The sequence below is a fragment of the Pterocles gutturalis genome, unplaced genomic scaffold (genome assembly GCF_000699245.1).
Source record: "Pterocles gutturalis isolate BGI_N339 unplaced genomic scaffold, ASM69924v1 scaffold7897, whole genome shotgun sequence".
Taxonomy (NCBI): domain Eukaryota; kingdom Metazoa; phylum Chordata; class Aves; order Pterocliformes; family Pteroclidae; genus Pterocles; species Pterocles gutturalis.
In genome coordinates, this window is record NW_010107874.1 from 30,874 (window position 1) to 49,174 (window position 18,301).

Here is an 18,301-nt window from a genome sequence, read left to right on the forward strand (position 1 = left end):
CAGGCTCTAGCAGGATTTGTGTGTGTGCAGCTGCATGTTTTGCAACGCACATACAGCCTGATAAATCTTCCATTTCTGAAAGGTCAGCTCTACTGAAGTAAACCATCACCTTCCTCAACTTTGAATCAAGTAAAGCAAATTTCAATACAGAAAAAAAACCACAAGTAAACATCAAACTATATGTTTTTGCATAAGTGGACTTCATATCATCTAATTACGAAACACTTAAATATGCTGAAAATGTGGTATTCAGGAACCCTATCTGTGCCTTCTCTGAAACTATTCCTTCAATGTTAGCAAATATATTCATGTGGAATACGGGCACAGTGTACAAAAGTCAGCAGCAGAGGGGTACAAATATCAGCACATCACTCTGCATCACTGAAAAGCAAGCCACTGTGATGGCAAATTTACCCCTCATGTACATTTATTTTTTTTCTGTTTTTTTTTTCTTTTTTCCTGTGTTGGTTTGTATTTCTTTTTTTTCAAAGGAAGCAGTCTGCAATTATGAATTCTGAACTGAAAAATAAAAATCCACAGTGGACTAGAAAGGAATCTCTGCAGGCAATTGGCAGAACATCTCTGCATGCAACGGCATGTCTTCCAGACATTAAATGTCTTTGTTTTTCTAAAGTCAAAAACCCAGATTCTGCAAATTGAAAGGCCACATTTAGAGTTACTGAATCCATTTTCACTTACACTAAGTCCTTTACCAGCACTTTAATGTGGTAAAACACAACACAGTGGCTAAAAAATATATTTATTATTATTTGAAAGTTCATGTCACTGCCAGACCAGAACTGCACAAATGGAAGGCATAGCCCCTGGGCTTTAAATTGCTGCATGACAGCAATACAGACTGCTCCCATATACATTTATTTACATGCACACAACTTCTCATCAAAAAATACATAGGAAGAAAATAAAATGTCACATCTTACACCACAGTCTCATCCACTGATCTAAAATGTCAAGGGATCACAGAATGGTTTGCTTGAGATTAAGGCCCTTTTGCATTGCTAAAACAAGGTAAAAAAGAACAATTCGTGGCAATGGCATGCAAAAGGCTGTGTTCTAGAGATAAGACAGATTTATTCAGTCTATCTGTACTTCCATCTTTAGTTTTTGAACCTCCAGTTTTAGATAACATTTTTGTGGCCTTAATAATTTTAAATTTGCACATCCTGTTTGTATTAGGGTACTTTATTTTGCACACCAAAAAGTCTCACCTCAGCATTCTCAGTCCACAGGTAAGCCAGCATTCCAGGTTTGAACTTGCTTACTGAAACAGAATGCCAGCTTGATCTGTCATGCTGGTAGTTGATAGCTGAAAATAACATACTTTGTCAAAAAGCAAACAAGAGAGAGATGATAGTACTGTTTTTCCTTCTAGGATATGGTATTGGTCTTCCCCCCAACTCTCCGCTCACCTCAAACATCTCTGAACTGATCAGCCAGTACAAGTCCCACGGTTTCATGGATGTTCTGCACGACAAATGGTACAAGGTTGTTCCATGTGGGAAAAGAAGCTTTGCTGTCACGGAGGTAAGCAGTAAACTTGGGTCACATAAATGAGGATTTGCTCAAGTTGCCAATTATTTCCCCTCATTCACAATGTGCAGTAGATAGAAACGCAGAGCAGAGATGGGTTGCAGCTGAAGGGAAGCATTAGGCTTCAAAAGCAAGGGATGCTAAGCCCAGCAGCATTCAGGTCAGAGTATAAGAACATCAGTAAGACTGATGCTGCTAAGTTAGGCATGCAGTGCATGCATCAGAGAGCACTTCTGGAGACAAACGGGGCATGTAACATAGCATTAAAAAAAGTGATCTGGCACACTGCAAAACAAATCTGATTGCACTCAATTACATCTATCACCATCTGTAGGATCTGTCAGCGATTCTGGACCATCTCACATGGGAGCAATAGCTAAAATAGTTAACACAGAGACCAACAAGAACAAAGAAGCAGAGAGACTGGGAATTCAGTACATCCCAAATTTCTAATATAATTGTGACCTCTTCTTAACAGGGGTGGCAGCTACTTGTACCAAAGATGGGACTTCAGTCTAGAAATGGTCCAGTAAGATATCAGAACAGAAGAGAAGCAGGTCTAAATAGATCTACAGGAAATACAAGTAAATCTCCATGGATTTACAGACTATTATCAAATCAGAGGAGTTATGCCAGCTCGTGGCAGGTGAAGATGTAAGCCATTATTTATGAGGAAAAGACTCCTCTTATCTGAATAGCAGTTTTTTGTTGAGTTCCCTAGACTGTCAAGTAAAAAAAGATTAAGTACTGAGGAACCAAAAGGTGCAGCATGCTTGAAGCTTAGAGCAGACAGTTTTAGCTCAAGGTGTTCCAAAAGATGTAGGTTATGTGTTCTCACTGGAAAAAAATGGGCAGCTAGAAGTATGCTGTCTCCTCCTCAGAGCATTCAGCCAAGTATCAAACCAACCCTACATGTTCCCCGAGGAAGTCGTAGCGTGGCTACCCTCCCCTAAAAGAGAAGCCCAGCTTCCTAGGGCTCTGACTCCTGCCCTTCAGTGGTCACCTGTGCCTGTTGTCTGCAAAACTCTCACTGCTGGCTAAATCACCAGAAAACTACCATTTGTTAGAGATCAGGCAAAAAAAAAACTTTGACTGATTTAATGCAAAGATTGTTGGTTTATTTCTGTGTCTCTTACCACATTTTTAACTTTTTCATTAAGATTGTGTCAATATGAAATAAATTCTACTTTAACATCACACATTCATAAAAGAAAATTCAGTTTAATTTTATTCAACTTGTTCAATTTTTTCATTTTTTTTGTGTGATTAATTCAGCACAAGAAAGCACACTTTAACAAAAGTGTATTCACTGCTATTTCTGATCTGGCTTCACTGAAGTTTATATTATCATCTAACAAGACAGTTATCTGGGGAATTTTCTTTTTAATGTAGCTGACATATCTGTTCCTGACAAGCACTTCATTCAATGACCTCTTGTTACTCTACCTTTTCTCACAATCTTTTGAATTAAACCTCAGGAAAATTACCAGACAGTAATGCTATTAATTAACCACAGCGGTCTTAAAATTGAAAACTCTTGTAGCAGAGACAAACTTATCTTCCTAGTAATTCCCCAGTGATGAGACATAAAGGGCTTCCTCTGATCATAAGAATCTTACTCCAGTAGATGTATCCAGAGCTGTATTCTTTGTATTCCTGGAGAAATAGCTAAGACACAGAATAAATTCTAAATATGTTCCATTTAGAAAATATGGTTTTATTTTTTACTGTTTTTCTCCCAGAGTATATACAAGCTCCTGTAAGCCAGTGATCTCCAGAGTGGGGTGCATCACATGGTCCACTGGGGTGCAGAAAGAAAATACTAGAACTTCAGTAATACATAGATATAGATACAAATTATAAATAAATATACATATATGGGAGTGCATGCTCAAGAAGTTACTGACACAGGTGTGTGGTCAAAAAAAGTTTGGAGACCACTGCTCTAAGCCTTAGGATCTCAAGACTGTCTCCAGAAACAGGAACTTTTTTTCTGCTGTAGAAGAATGGTGATAAAGAAAATAAGACCTGGCTAGGCAAACTGCAGAAGGCATGTTATAAAACCTATTGAATCTGTCTTTTTGTGACAAAAAGCAAACATGAGCAAAGATAGAATAACCCCTGCATTCAAACTGGAGAGAAAAAAAATCTGATGGGCAGCATGTCATTTTTACAATTACTCTTCTGAAAGCCCTTTGCAATTCAAAAAGATGAGGAAAGACCATACCATTTTCCTGCACATCTATGGCTAGCACATTATCTCTGAGGCAAACCCAGTTCTTTTGCTTCCCTGGGTTTTCATTAACTCCTTCATGTCATGTGATATTGAGAGTCACTGGCTTCCAGGTAAGCCTTAAACTTCCTGTGTCCACAGCATGAAAAAACAATGACATGGTTTAAGTACTTGAAGATTCCCCAAGGCCTGCCAATAGAGGGAGAGGAGGTGGGAAAAAAAGCTGGTTCGGTCTCAAAAGAAAAACAGGGTTTTTTCCTGAATACTTCTACTTCTATTGCATTTCCCATGACCATCCTCTCCTCTTCATCCACTCCTCTTGGCCAAGAACTTGCAGATTTTAGAACTTGCAGTTTCACAGCTGGGACAAATTTCCTAAACTAAACAGGACCAAGCAGCAGACACTCTTTAAAGCGTAGCTTCCCCATCATCACATCAAGAAGCATGGGAATTATTCCTGGTTCCATCTTTATGTCAGTTTGTATCCTTTACTCTTTTATAGCCCAGAAATAATTATTTAACTCCATGCAGTCAGTCACGGTAACATTCAAGAGATTCACAGAAGTGTGGAAAATGTTCAACACAGAAGCAGATAATTAATTTTAAAAAAGTCTCAGCTTCTAAGTGGGTAGTCATTCACGTGGAATATATACCAAACTAAGACCCAGCAGCTGCCTTTTGATAGCTAGAATCAGGCTTTGTATTTTTCTACATCTTGTTGATAAATTGGTTCTGTGACACATTGCACCTGTTGACCAAGAGTAATGACCCAAAAATGGGACTATATGTAGGTGAAATATTGATCATTATAGCCTTTAAATGAGTGAAAGATCCATCTTCCTTTTTTTGTCATTACCTCTTTAGGCTGTACCTGATTCTTATACACCTGCCACTCCTGCCCACTGAGGTTAATTTTTCTTTAGATTTGTTTTGAGATTCATCTTCCTACTCATCATTTTTTTATAATGTTACACTGGGAAATTATATTTCCTGTGGCAGATCTCATTGCTAGCTCTTTCCATCACTCTCTATCTGGCAGCACTTTGCTCATTCTAAATTGCCTTTGAAAACAAAGTTGTCTTGGAAGGGCATGATTTAGACTGGGGTTGAAAAATTTGCAGTGACTCCTTAAGCTGGACTCCAATAAAGAGGAGTTTGAAAGTGCAGAGGTCAGTAGGCTTGGCTGCACTGTCCTGTATGAACCTCTTCAGCAAAAGCACTCTTCCAAAGGCATATTGTTATGGCCTGCAACCATTGGATCATTCATGGGGGATGCAGCTAGCTCGAAGTTGGAATTCACTGCAGTGAATTGCATCTTACCCTCTCCACCACAAGTAATTGCTGGCAGGAGTGGCTGATCACACTGATTGCTAGTCACTAGCAATATCTCTTGAGTACTCTTGATTTAAAATTGTCATACTCTAGTCTCAAAGGAATTTCTGTGTGGTAAATTTACTATATCTCTACTTAGGGCAGAGCATAGTGCAGGATGGAAGTGGGGTTGGCAGAGTTACATCTGCATGTATTACGTCTGGACATAATCAATGTCGTTAGTTTTCAGTTGGCATACAATACACTTGGCCATTCCTCTACCCTACTGTTATTCTCTTTAATGACAGATTAGCAGGTGCCAGGCTCCTAGGACTTTCCCCTCCAGCACATTAGCTCCACCCAGACTCAGGAAAGACTGCAGATTCCTTCTTTCTGTGACATTTTTGGGAACTAAAATACAGCGCTTTGGCAGCTTTGCAACTTTCTGCTCATAGTAGCAGAACAGCGATAGCAGTAAGCCACTATGACAGCAGGCAGGGTGGATAGCCTGAACAGGCAAGTTTCCTGTCAATTAGCAGTGGTTTTGACTGTTCAGACCAGGCAGTAATGATCAGGGCAGGGTAGAGAAGAAATGAGCTGGCACACCGCGGTCTCTCAAAACAGTATGAAAGAGGAAGGCCCCTCTTGGTCCAGGGAGTTGTCAGGCTTTGGGAAAAGCTAACTGTGCATACAGACTGCTTCATAGCTTTTAAGCTACTTTAAAGAAATGGTATTGTTGAAACTGTATCTTCTGTTTCATTTGAGAGGCTTGTTTTGTATATTGTCCATTCACAATTGTCACAGGACAACTGAAGCTGTAGAACTTAAGAGACTGATTTTGCACATAGACTGGCAGTTCAGTCAGATAATAACCATGGAACCAAAAAATTATATCTTGTTACATAACAGTATCCCAACCATTAATACCAACAACTTACTGATGCTTCACGCAAATGGGATCTAACCTGACATTTACAATAACAATATATGCAAGCACGCAAATGACACCAGCCCAAACTGACCCTGTTACTGCTGACCCACCACTTTCCATGGGTGGTAACACTGGGGGAGGCATCATGCCGTGCACCTCCTGCCAGTGCCTGAGGGAGAGGTCTCCGCTGGTAGTGGTGAGGATCAGTCATTGACCCTGGGCTTCCATCTAATCAAACCAGGCACACAGTGAAGACAAGGTCCTTTCATCCTCTCTTCATCTCTCATCAGCGGTGGAACCCACTGACAGCTCTTCTCTGGAGTCTTTGAAAGACTCTGCCTGCATGGCTTGTACCTGATTCGGTGATCTTTGGCTTCAGCATCACCCAGGATGCACAATCAGGCATCTTGCCCTGATTTTATCCAGTTATCATCCAGCAAATTGTGCCTTTCTGCTCTGAGTTTTGCCTAGTCTCCTGAAAGGTCGAAAGTTAGTTTCCTTTTTTGTTACCACCTGAAAACTCAACAACCAGTTTTCTAGTCATTACCCTCAAGCTGTGGTTTATATGTTTGTCTCTGGTGCACTGCAGGTGTCAAGGGAAGGCCATGCACACCCCTCCACAAAGGGAATGAGCTGCCCTGTGCTCATAAATAAAAGCTGTTGGTCAGTCACCTTTCACAGTACCTTGTTACCAGGGCATGAAAAACAAACACAAAGAACAGGAAAAAAGATTTTGCTGCTGAGACGATTTGCTCAGCCTGCATGTGAGCTGACCCTTGCCCACTGGAGGACTGGGAACATTATGAAGAAGGGTATAACAAAATGGCAGACATTGTATTGTAAAAGGGTCGTCTCCATATGGGAAGAGGCATTGGCATCTGGACTTGCCCTGGGGAAAACAGTGCTTTCCACAATGATCCTGAAGAAAGGTGTACAAGTATTGAGTCTGCCAACAGAGTCATGAGAAGCATGTTTTGAGTCTCCTGGAAATGAGTAACAGATTTAGATTCACCTGTCAAAACTGGGAAGAAAAAAAAAAAAAAAAAAAAGGTTCACTATCGGAGGAGACAAAGCTGTTACTTGCAACCAGCCTGTGATATCACAGAAGCAAACATCTTCTCAGTACCTAATTCAGATGATATGTGTATTGTTTTTCTTCCCACTATGGACAGGGCTCAGAAAATGGATGAGTTTAAAGAAAAAGATTTATTACAAGAGGGAATATTTTCCCGATCTGTGCAAAACTCCTTACAACAACTTCCTTACAAGAGGGCAAAGGAACTTGTCTTGCTAATGCTCGACAATGATTTATAGTATCTTAAAATCTGGCACTTGAAACCCTAACGCCACGGTCACCAGTCTTTGCTGAGGATAATCTCCCCAGACAGGTAAAATATATATTACTTCAATGCTGCCACTTCTTTGAGAGCACTGAAAGCCACAACAAATAATAAATAAATAACAGTCTTTCTGCAGTTACAAGAAGTGACACAATCTGCAGAGAGTGCAGGCTTTAATACTGCTTAGTTACCTAAATACAAGCATCAGTAGGATTTTGCAAACCTACAGATGCCCAAATGAGTTTAGAAATCTGCCCTTCATATCCATTTATCCCTAGTAAAGCTGGAAATAATTCTTTCTTCACAGAGGTGCTGCAAAATTTACCTTCCTGATCTCAGCAAAGCTTCTTAAGATCCTTGCGGGGCAAATGCTATCAGAAAGGATAGCTTATTATTATAGCTAATACACAGATGATATCCCTTTTCAGTGTTTGGGTTCATATGTGTACTGTGCTACCAACTTGCAAAGTATCCACAAAAATCTTTAGAGGGTTCTAATTAGTCAGAGCTGGACCACAGACATGTTTGATGGCTTATTCATTGCTCTCAGTACAACCAAGGAGAATAAAGGCTTTACAGTCTCTTATAGTAGGGAGTAAAGCCCGAGGTTTTGCCATGAAATCCAGTAACGGAATCAGTGAGTGCTGTTTTTTGTCTCTGCTCCCTCCTTCAAAGAAAACACAAATATTAAACTCTCTTCTCTGCATGCCCTTCCTTCTCTTCAGGACCCAAAGAAAAGGCCTTTACCTATAGAGGAGACAGTAGGAAATGTTTACGTAACAATTGCAGATATGGGTTGATAAATCAGAAAATTCTCTCCAAGGATATATAAAAAAAAGCGAATATCTCCACTCCTGTTCCTGCATTTGTTGGTTTTCAGAAACTGCCAATTGCCCCATTTGCAAGTGGCAAATAACTTAGAGTCTGTTGCCAGCGTAGTGCTTAGCACCCATTAGCTGTAATCATCACAGGATGGACTATGGTTGCTTATTGCTTCAGAACCACCACATGGGCATAATTGAGTTCCTTTTCCTGAATTTATGATTAAAAAGCTGGAGCAAGCACTGTATTTTTATCCTGGGTTAATAGAGGATACAGCACATTATGGGCTTTTATTCCTAAAAGAAAAAAAAAAAAATTGTAGTAGAGAAAGTCATCAGTTGGTTTTGCAACTGTGAATATCTGAACTGTTTCCTCTGTGCTCTTATTCCATCATTAAGTAAGCCTCTTCAGATTCCAGAAGCTGCTGTCACACTTCAAATGCTAATACTCAGTGCTCCTACAGCCTTTTGTACCTTGTTCTTGTCCAGCCCTTCTTAATCAGCCACATGACTTTCACAGGATTACTTTTAAATACGTACTTGACTTGTATGGGGCCAGCAAAGACCTAACACCCACAAACCTAACCTCTGCCACTTCAGCAAAGAGGAAAGCAGTGATACAGAAAATCCAGATTATTGCTGCTCTTTCCAAATATGTTCTTATATTCATCTACAAATACATACACAAACTACAAAATAAGTAGTAGAGCATGCTACAAGTAGTATCAGCATGAAGCTATGAAAATGAGACCATCTATTAGATGGTTTCCTTTATTATTTAACATGTGTGTGTCTACAGTAGTCATGAACAGCTGATAAATTGCCTTTTTACAATGGTACGTAGATGTGCTGATACTGCTATAAATAATCACTCCATATACTGTAAGACACACTGTGCTTATTATTTCTCCCCTAACTCATTTTCCCACTTAATTTAGTCTCGAAAATTTCCCTCTGCTGTGCAGCCTTTACCAGGCAGGTCTTTCAATGCATTATCTTCTCTGTTGCTGGATGAAATATTATTGATGCTTTGTTTTGGCATTTTCTTTCCTAGGAAAAGATGTCATGTTTGAATAATTTCAAAAGTTATCCATTACAAGTGAAAAACACATCTGAGATGCCAGTGCTGGAATTTCTTTCACCTGTTTCCAGGGAAGGTAGACAACTATTCTGCAGAGCTAACAGGACAGTGAGCCAGACCCTCATCAGCATAAATCAGAGCAGCTCTACTGAAGATAAGGGAGTTATTTTTCATTTAAGGAGCTGGCCAAGTATTCTCTCTGCAGCAGTACTGGAGTGGCATCAAACACCGACCTCAGGCTGGAGGATACATCTCACACAGGCAGGAATCCCCACTGCAATTGCCACTGTGTGACTTTTTTATTATTATTGTGAGTGGCTGGAGTTTTATCATATTCCATTAAACCTAGTTCCTATTCTCAGAGGACTATAAATGCTCCCGACCATATAGATCAGGCCTCTTTACTCATCTCCCATGCCTGTGGGGACTTTTGCATTACTTCTCAAGTAGCTAAGCAAAAGGACCTTCACCCAGCTGATTCACAGGTTCCTGCCACTGAGGGAGTTTATGGCAATGCCCACTCGCGGACTGTTATTCTATGACACCAAACAGAGTAGCCTGGGAGTGAATATAGGTAGATATGTTCTTCAGATGACTGAGCAAATCCATTCCTTTTCAACTATTATTCTATTTCTCATTCAATTTATTCTTATATTTACTGTTAACTCTACATCTCTAAGGCAGTTGTTTCATACTTGCCTTTGAACATTCTTTTTGGGAAGCAAGTGATTTGCATTAATGCTTCTTGGAGAATTAGCAAAAGCACGTTTAACTAGTATAGTAAACAGAAGTCTTTTTGCTTCTTGCAGATGAATATTGAGTCTGCCAACGGAGTCATGAGAAGCATGTTTTAGGTCTCCTGGAAATGAGTAGCAGGTTTAGATTCATATGTTGAAACTGAAAAGAAAAAATTTTGCTTCTTACAGATACTTATATGTGCTGAATTCAGAGATGGGCCATACTGCAGTCTTGGCTGGAAAGACGTGGGGTTTCATTCTGCTTTTATGCTACCTGGCCTCAAAGTTGGGCTTCACTGCTAATTAAAAGAAAGTGCCAGGTAACACAGACCTCCAGTCAAACACTTTGGGGTTTGAGTGGTTTAAAGTGTTACCACCTTTGATTTTTATGTCACACTTCTGTTCCCCTAACTAAGGACAAAGTATGGGACAACAGGCTCTTGCCAACAAAAAGTTCTGATGCTGAGAGGGAAGTTTTGCCTTTAGGTTGAACTGATGCACTCTCAACATCAGAAAACCCTCTTGCCAAGGCTCTCACACCCTTCTACCCCAGCATCACTCCGTTGTGGTTTTCCACTTTCCTTTACAGGCTCCACCAAGTGTCTTTAGAAGTCGCTTTTACACCTCCATTATGCCCTTCCAACACTCTTTAAGTATTTATTCACTGGTCCAAAAATTATCTTCTCAAAAATTCTGCTGGTTGCACTTCAAGGCAAGCAGGTTGATTTTGGCAGAGAACCCTCAAAATAAGATTTCATTGCCAGTGCCACATGTAAAACTTCTCACTCTGCTCAATTGCTGAAGCAATTTTCTGGATTATGCAGCTATAGTCATAATAAAGCACAATCCCCACCACCAGCCGCCCACCAACCTAACAACAAACTGAAGGGACACACAGGTCAACTATCCAGGGTGATAGCATCCCAGATATCATCTCCTGACACACAGCCCTGCCCAAGCAATTTTGTGCTCTTTTTTTTCCTGACATGAGGAATAACATTCTTTAATAGAAAGGCATAAGCAGAACTTCTATTCTTGGAAATATTTTCAAAGTAGTCCATGGACGGTAATTATTAACGAGAGTTTTTATTTCTTTATAAAGTCATAACTGAGTTTATGAAGAAAAGTACTAGGATTATACATACCATGCAAATCTGACCCACCCATGGGGGTGCAGGTGTTTGTAGTACAGATTGCTGCTGTACATGGTTTCTTCTTACTCAAATTAATTAAAGGGTTCCTACCCTACAAAAAAAATAGTGTGAGAGTGTTTCTGTTTTCCGTAATTGCATTCAGGATTCCTAACAAACACAATTTCAGTGCTGTTAATGCAGGGGATGGAGAGGTGCTATGTTTGTGCTACTACTTCAAACCGTTTTCTCCATGACCTTCCATCAAGGGTGAAGCACAAAAAGGAGAAGTTAATGATCAACTGCCAGAAAATATCAACAGTTGGTCTTAGCTCAGTGCTGATGAAGGACTTTCTCTACAGTTCATTGACTGTATTCTATCAAGCAGTATTTGCTTTTACAAACACAAAGCCACCACAAACACTGGATTCTCATGTGTGTTCAACGCTTAACCTCATTAGGGAAACAGCATGAGCCAAAATATTCCCTGATCTTTGGCTGATTCTCCTTCCCAGGGCAGGTCCTTTGCTCTGTCTGAACACTGAGCACTCTGCAGCACAGAAGGGCTTTGTTGTGAACAGTATCCAGATTATTCTGCAGTACTTCACCACTGTGTATTCAGTCAGACCACATTTCCAAGTGAGAAAACAGAAGCATCTGTTAAAATACCCTAATAGCCTACTGAAATTAACTTCCCCTTTTGATTTTATTCACAGACACTGCAAATGGGCATCAAGCATTTTTCTGGGCTCTTCGTGATGTTGTGCATTGGGTTTGGCTTGTCCATTCTTACTACCATTGGGGAACACATCGTGTACAGACTGGCCCTGCCACGAGTCAAGAAGAAATCCAAGATGAAGTACTGGCTCCATACAAGTCAGGTACGTATTTAAAAGTAATCCTGTGAAAGTCATGTGGCTGATTAAGAAGGGCTGGACAAGAACAAGGTACAAAAGGCTGTAGGAGCACTGAGTATTAGCATTTGAAGTGTGACAGCAGCTTCTGGAATCTGAAGAGGCTTACTTAATGATGGAATAAGAGCACAGAGGAAACAGTTCAGATATTCACAGTTGCAAAGCCTACAGAAGGGACCTTTCCATTTGCACTTGTAACCTTACAACTCTTTTGGACACCAGAAGCAACAGTGTCATTATCCTGAACTGGCTAACTAGAACATTTTATCTCACAGTTATGAGATAAACTTCTGATGCATGCCAGAAGTGCTGGGTAACTTCCTTCATTATTCTAGGGAAAATAATGGAAGAAAATTCCTCTGAGTGTTTGCTGTAAAGGAAGAGATCATTTTGCAGCAAAAGGGACAAAAAGGAAGAGCTTCTATTGTTTTAAAGGAGCACAGTGAAAGAGATCTTCTAGAAAAGAAGTTTGCAAAGGTCCATTTTTTCTGGAAAAATTTTAACACCAAGGATTGCTTGCAAACTATTTATCAGCCTTTTAGATTGCCCTTCCTTGGGAAACTATGGGAAAATAAATTTGTTGTAATGACAAAGCACAGACATAGCTTGTATCCTTAAATGTGCAAAACAATTTATGCTCAAGTCCATCACACAAAGACCAAATTGTTTACCTATTTATGGAGCTGTTCTTAATCTTGCTTTTACTAATTTATTTTCTTCTTTTTCCTCTAGAGATTACATCGTGCTCTGAACAGTTCATTTATCGAGGACAAACACCAGCCTAAGACAAAACAAGTAGAAAAGAGGTAGGAAGTTTTGCGTGCCTTAAAACACAAGCTACAAAAATTACTTTGAAATTAAGTATGTTGTGTCTGGATAGCTACTTATGGATCTCATACACCCCAAAGACAGTAGAACAAAAAAAAGGAAGAAGATAGAAGTAAGAAGAAGAGAGGTAGAAGTGAATTATTTGTTTCCAACAGAAAGTATTAAATCTAGAAATTTTGTTCATGATTTTGCATACAACTAATAAAAGCACCCCGATTTTAAAGACAGGCTTTGCAGTTTTTTAAGTCTGCTGGCCTAACCTTTAGGTAATTAATTACTCACATGGTGAAGCACTGGCAGATAACTAGCGCCCTGTGAGTTAGCTTCACAGTGAATGACAGATCAGGCAGTATATATGTTAGAAACTTTTTCAGCTTTGTTAGAATGAGAAATAACAAAGCTAAGAGGAGAAAAACACAGTTGTTTCAAAAAAAGAGAAAAAAATTAAGTAACAACCTTGCCTTGTTTTCATAGCCTTTGTCTTCTGAATAGGAGACAGCTTATCCATAGCTACCAGGAACACAAGGCATTTTTTTAAAACTATACATTTGTTTAGTAACTCAAAACTATTACTGCACTTTTTAAAGACACAGGAAGCAATATTGCTTTTCTACAGAGAAGTTCATCCACAGAGTATAGAAAAGAATATTTAGCATGACTGAAACCCACATACATAAATGTATGTTGTGTTTGGTTTGTTATGTCTGGACTAATGGCAGGAAATGTAAGAAGTAAACATCTATAAGCTTCTAGACTGCCTATATAGAAACAAGTATATAAAAGTGTAAGCAATTAATTTCCTCTCTTCATTCCTTCATCTTATTGTCCCAAAAAACCCCACAGCGTGGCACGTTGTTGCATACAACTGCTCCTCGTTTTTGGTCTTTCAAGAGTAGTACCAGGAGCTGGCTGATGCAAAAAATTTTACTCCTCCTACGCCCTCCTCCCTGGGTGGTAGCATTCACACTCCCACAACCTGAGGCACTAAATCAGCCAGAGGGAGGGTCTTCCAGAGGAGGGGCCTCTTGTATCTTTGATGATACAAAAAGCACCAGCTGAATTATTTGACCAATACTGATCAGTGCAAAAATTTTATAACACAAAGAGATGGCCATAAGCCCCACAGAGAATGGTTTAGAAAAAGAATTACACAAATATTCTTTCAACATTAAGAATGAAGATGTGCTGCTGCCCAAAAACTTGTGCCCACCCAGGCTCCAGCTCACCTGTGTATGCCTGCACACCCACCCATCATCCTTGCTCTTCGCATGGTCTTAGCTGCTGTTTGCACTGAATTACAGTGAATTTAACTCAAGGCACCTAGTAACATGGTGCCCAGCTTGTCATGAATGCTGACGTAGCAAAGTATGACCTCAAATCAATAGTCTTATTACACTTTCTTTTATTGGTGCTGGGGACCATAGAATTATTAAAAACGCCAAGATACAGAAAAGAGGTGGAAAGAATTCGTGTTATGCTACTGCTGTTTCCCTCAAGGAAAAAAAACCACTGTTTTTTTCAGGTCATAACTTTCCAAAAACTAGGAGAGCTGCTCAGCATCAGTAGCCAAATTGTAACAGGCTTTATTTACTTGATGAAACTTGAGTGTTAACTGTGGACTCTGGCCTTTGTTAAAACCAGACTCCCAGACAAAAGCACCACTGCCAGCAGCAGCAGAAGCTATGTCAATTACCAACACTGATCAAAAAGCTGCATTTCTGTTTGTGAAAGAAAAATGTATTAGAAATTTTGGATTAATGATATGACTCTGAGAAATATTTATGAAACAAAGGGCTGTTGCTTCTCAGAGATGTGTACTGTCACACTGGCTGCCCAGGACTCTGGGGACCACGGGCTCTGCAGAGCTATGCAGTAGCAAGACAGCTTCAGGCAACACAGCCCCTTGTCAGTAGTTCCACTCTTTGCTAGGTGACCTTTTTTCTCTAGACCTCCATCTGTGGGGAAATGTAGCATGGTGGCCTTCTGCTCTTGGCCTTAGAAATGCTTTGCCAGTTTCTACTTGCCCAAGCTAATGTTATTCCCTGTCTGAAACATTCTTAAGAGGTATTTGTTTTCATCTCTTCAGAGGATTAACGTAATTGCATCAGAAAACACACATCCAGTTTAGCAGAAGACTTGAGTCTTTTATTCTGAAGTATGAGAAAATCGCTGATCTACACTAAAATAAACAGCCCTACATACAAGTCTCCCTGGGGTTCCCTTAGCCCTCCAGGATGACCCAGTCTGATCTGGGGTCATCCTGGAGGATGGCCTAAGGCCTAAGGCCTCCCCTCCTCCTTCTCTGCCATCCCATCTTTTTGAACACACTCCTGATGGCCGCCTCTTTTAAAGAAATTTCCACTTTCCAATTTCCTTCTCTGCAGGCAGGTGAGAAAAGTAACTACTCCCAGCTCTGCACTCCTCTTTTAAACCATTTTCAGCAATCCCAATCCTGAAATGTCAATACTTTTCCCTAACCTGCCAGTTGGTAGCTCACACTAAAAGGCATCTTGTCCAAGGATACCCACAGAACACCTCTACAATGGACCAGTTTTAAGAGCGACTACTTCCCAGTTTCAACCTCAGTTTATGAAATGAACACAGACAGATCTATCCAAAAGGTAAAGCAGGTAGGAAAGACAAGCTGCTCTCCCACAACAGCAAACTCTGTGCTTCCTTGTGTTCCAGTTAGAGAGGGGAGGCCACAGTTAGAGGGGGTACTCCTCTATTCGGGAAGAAACCCAGGGAAACGTCCCAATTTGAGAGGGCTACAGAGTGAAGTTCCCAAGAAATTCTCTGGAATCAAAATATTTTGGAAAGACTTTTCCACAGGAAAACACTGAAACATTTGAAAAAGTTCCCAAATGGGATTTTCTCCCCCAACATGAAAACTCCAAATTCTGTTTATTTTATCAGGAAGCTCATGTCTGTATACAGCAAGGTGTGGATACACTTCATCGTATCCATCCCCCAAAGTGCAAGCAGCTCCTCTACAAGACTTCAAGTCCAAAGGGCACACTTTCCACTTCCATCTTTCCACACCTCGACAGCCTCTTTCCTCCTCCATGGGAGCAAATGTCCAAGCTAGCAGAGAGTAACAACGCTGTAATGAGTGGAGGACATTGCAGCTACAAAAGCTTTCAGAAAGTTTTGGAGGAGGACTCACATTTTCCTTGAGCTGGAGTTTGAGAGGACTCTAATTTCATAATGAATAAAAAAAAGTTTCGGGGAAGGTGTATAGTCTGTGCTATAGTTTACTCACAAAAAAATTGTCCATTTGTGTTCATGATTTATGCTTTTCAAGAAAAAAAAAAAAGGATAAAGGAATAATATTTCTATGTAATTCATAACAGCAGCATCGTATTTTTCCAATAGGACGGGTCACGGGGGAGGGTTGCATACACACAAGAGCAGGCTACCATTTTGTATTAACTCTCACATTTCTCTTCAGGTCCCATGTACGAAACAGCCAGCATTCTGTGTGGAATACAGCCAATCTGGGCAACTGCCACCGGAAAAAATATATCTGCACCGATGAAGGGCAAAATGAGGTGACAATTGGACAGCACCAAGACATCCCCCTCCCCCAGGTGAGGAGAGAGACTCCGGCTTCTTTAACGACCAACGGGAAAGCAGAGTCCCTCAATATTGCTAGGACCTCGGTGATGCAAGAGCTTTCGGAGCTGGATAAGCAGATTGAAATCATCAAGCAGGAGCTGCAACTTGCCATGGACAGGAAAGCAGAGCTGGAAGTGTATCAGAGGACAAACAGGACTGCAGAGCCCTAGGCCAGCATACCTGGGCCCTTTCCCCTCTTCTTCCTTTCTCTCCTTCCTCTGCAAAGTTTGTAACACACTTTTGTAATGCCAGAAAGAGGTGTGAAAATAAAGCAAGCAATATGCTCTTCACAAGAGCAGAATTGCAGCAGCCCACAGCCACTGCCACCCTCCTGAGTCCTCCTCCTTTTGTAACAAGTTTCTCATTGCTCCTGGCAAACATCAGCCATTCCCAAGGGACTGGAGAAACAAGGAGCATATGAACAGTCAGACTTCCTCGTTCCTTCACTCAACAGTACAGTGAGGCTCCCATTTTTTTAGCCCTTTCTGTGCATTAATTCAAAAAAAGGGGGAAAAGGAAAAAAAAAAAAAAAAGGAAATATAAACTCAGTGGAAGCATGTCCCTTGTTGGTATGTTTTTGTTAATGATATCTATGGGTCTAGTCTCCATTCTAAGGCTCCTTATGGTGGCTTCATTGGGCCAGGTGCTAGTTCTGTGTTGGCAATCCCTTCCCTCCTGGCATAGGCTGTATTTTCACGAGACGAATTCTTGGTGAGAATCCCAGTACACACCATTCCCTCAGCTCTGTCAGCACAAATGCAGATGTGGCTGCTCTGGGACTGTGATAAAGGAACTCACACAGATTAAAAATAACTTGGCAGAAACCAAACCACCACCTCTGTCAGCTTCTGAGCCCAGGTTCAGCTTCCACTCCCACCCAGAGGGAAGCCATGCAAACAGCTACACAGGCTGTTCACAGAGGCACAGAGCAAATTTGAGGGGAAGGGAGGGGTAGCAGTACCATAAATCAGTATTTACTGCCAAAGGTGAAGTATTTACCAAGGTGAAACTACTCCTTCAATATTCTCTGGCTTCAGCTGACAATAAGGTTCTTTCTCACAGCTAAAGTGACATAAAGGGGCCCTGGTCCATGATTTATTCTGACACCAAGTTCCCACCAAAGTCAAAGAGAGTCACCAAAGCCTGCTCATGGACCAGGGCTGACGGTGAAGGAGGAATGAGAGTTGCAGTTTCAAAGGCCATGTACTGAGTGGAGCTCCCTCCCACGTGGAGGATGAGGAGAGAGGAAGGAAGGGTAAGCTGTTCAGCATGTGAATAAATACTGTATCAACACAACTGTGTTAGGATTTCTATGAATTATTCCCAACACATCCCATATTACAGAGAGAAAAAACATTTCTAACAGTCAGAATTAACTCCGGTCTCCCAGATATGTCACCAAAGTAATTTTTACTCTCCCTGTATCTCTGGCCACCTGTGTGAATGTTGCCAGGGGTGACATTCATACCAGGCATGGCTTAAAGCCTACAGGCATATCCAAAACTGTATTTTGGGGTTTGAAAAAGGCATTCTACCTTTTTGCACCTTTAACCTTTGAAAAACACTTGCAAATGAAAAGGTCTGCATGGAACACTACAAGCTGATAGCAGTGATACCCAGACTAATTAGCCTCGTCAAGAGTTCATATTCTATTCACCACACAGTCTTTGGCCTCTGCTTTTGGGCAGGTAGTGTGTCTGCTTATTTCAATACGGTCAGTAACACAGGAAAGAATAATTATGACATAAAACAGGAAAGTGGGATCCAGAGCCCTGCACATCAGATAGGTCTTAAAGACCTAGGATG

The 18,301-nt window shown here is 40.7% G+C and overlaps 1 protein-coding gene across 1 annotated transcript in view; it reads left to right on the forward strand.

Moving 5' to 3' along the window:
• GRIN3A (glutamate receptor, ionotropic, N-methyl-D-aspartate 3A) overlaps positions 1-16,993 on the forward strand; it is a 43,257-nt gene extending 26,264 nt beyond the window's left edge. The window contains exons 6-9 of the mRNA XM_010072398.1: positions 1,394-1,545; positions 11,852-12,016; positions 12,782-12,855; positions 16,329-16,993. Coding sequence (XP_010070700.1) covers positions 1,394-1,545; positions 11,852-12,016; positions 12,782-12,855; positions 16,329-16,665 — 728 coding nt within the window. The 3' untranslated portion in view covers positions 16,666-16,993. The remainder of the gene's footprint in view (positions 1-1,393; positions 1,546-11,851; positions 12,017-12,781; positions 12,856-16,328) is intronic.
• The last annotated feature ends 1,308 nt before the right edge of the window (positions 16,994-18,301 follow it).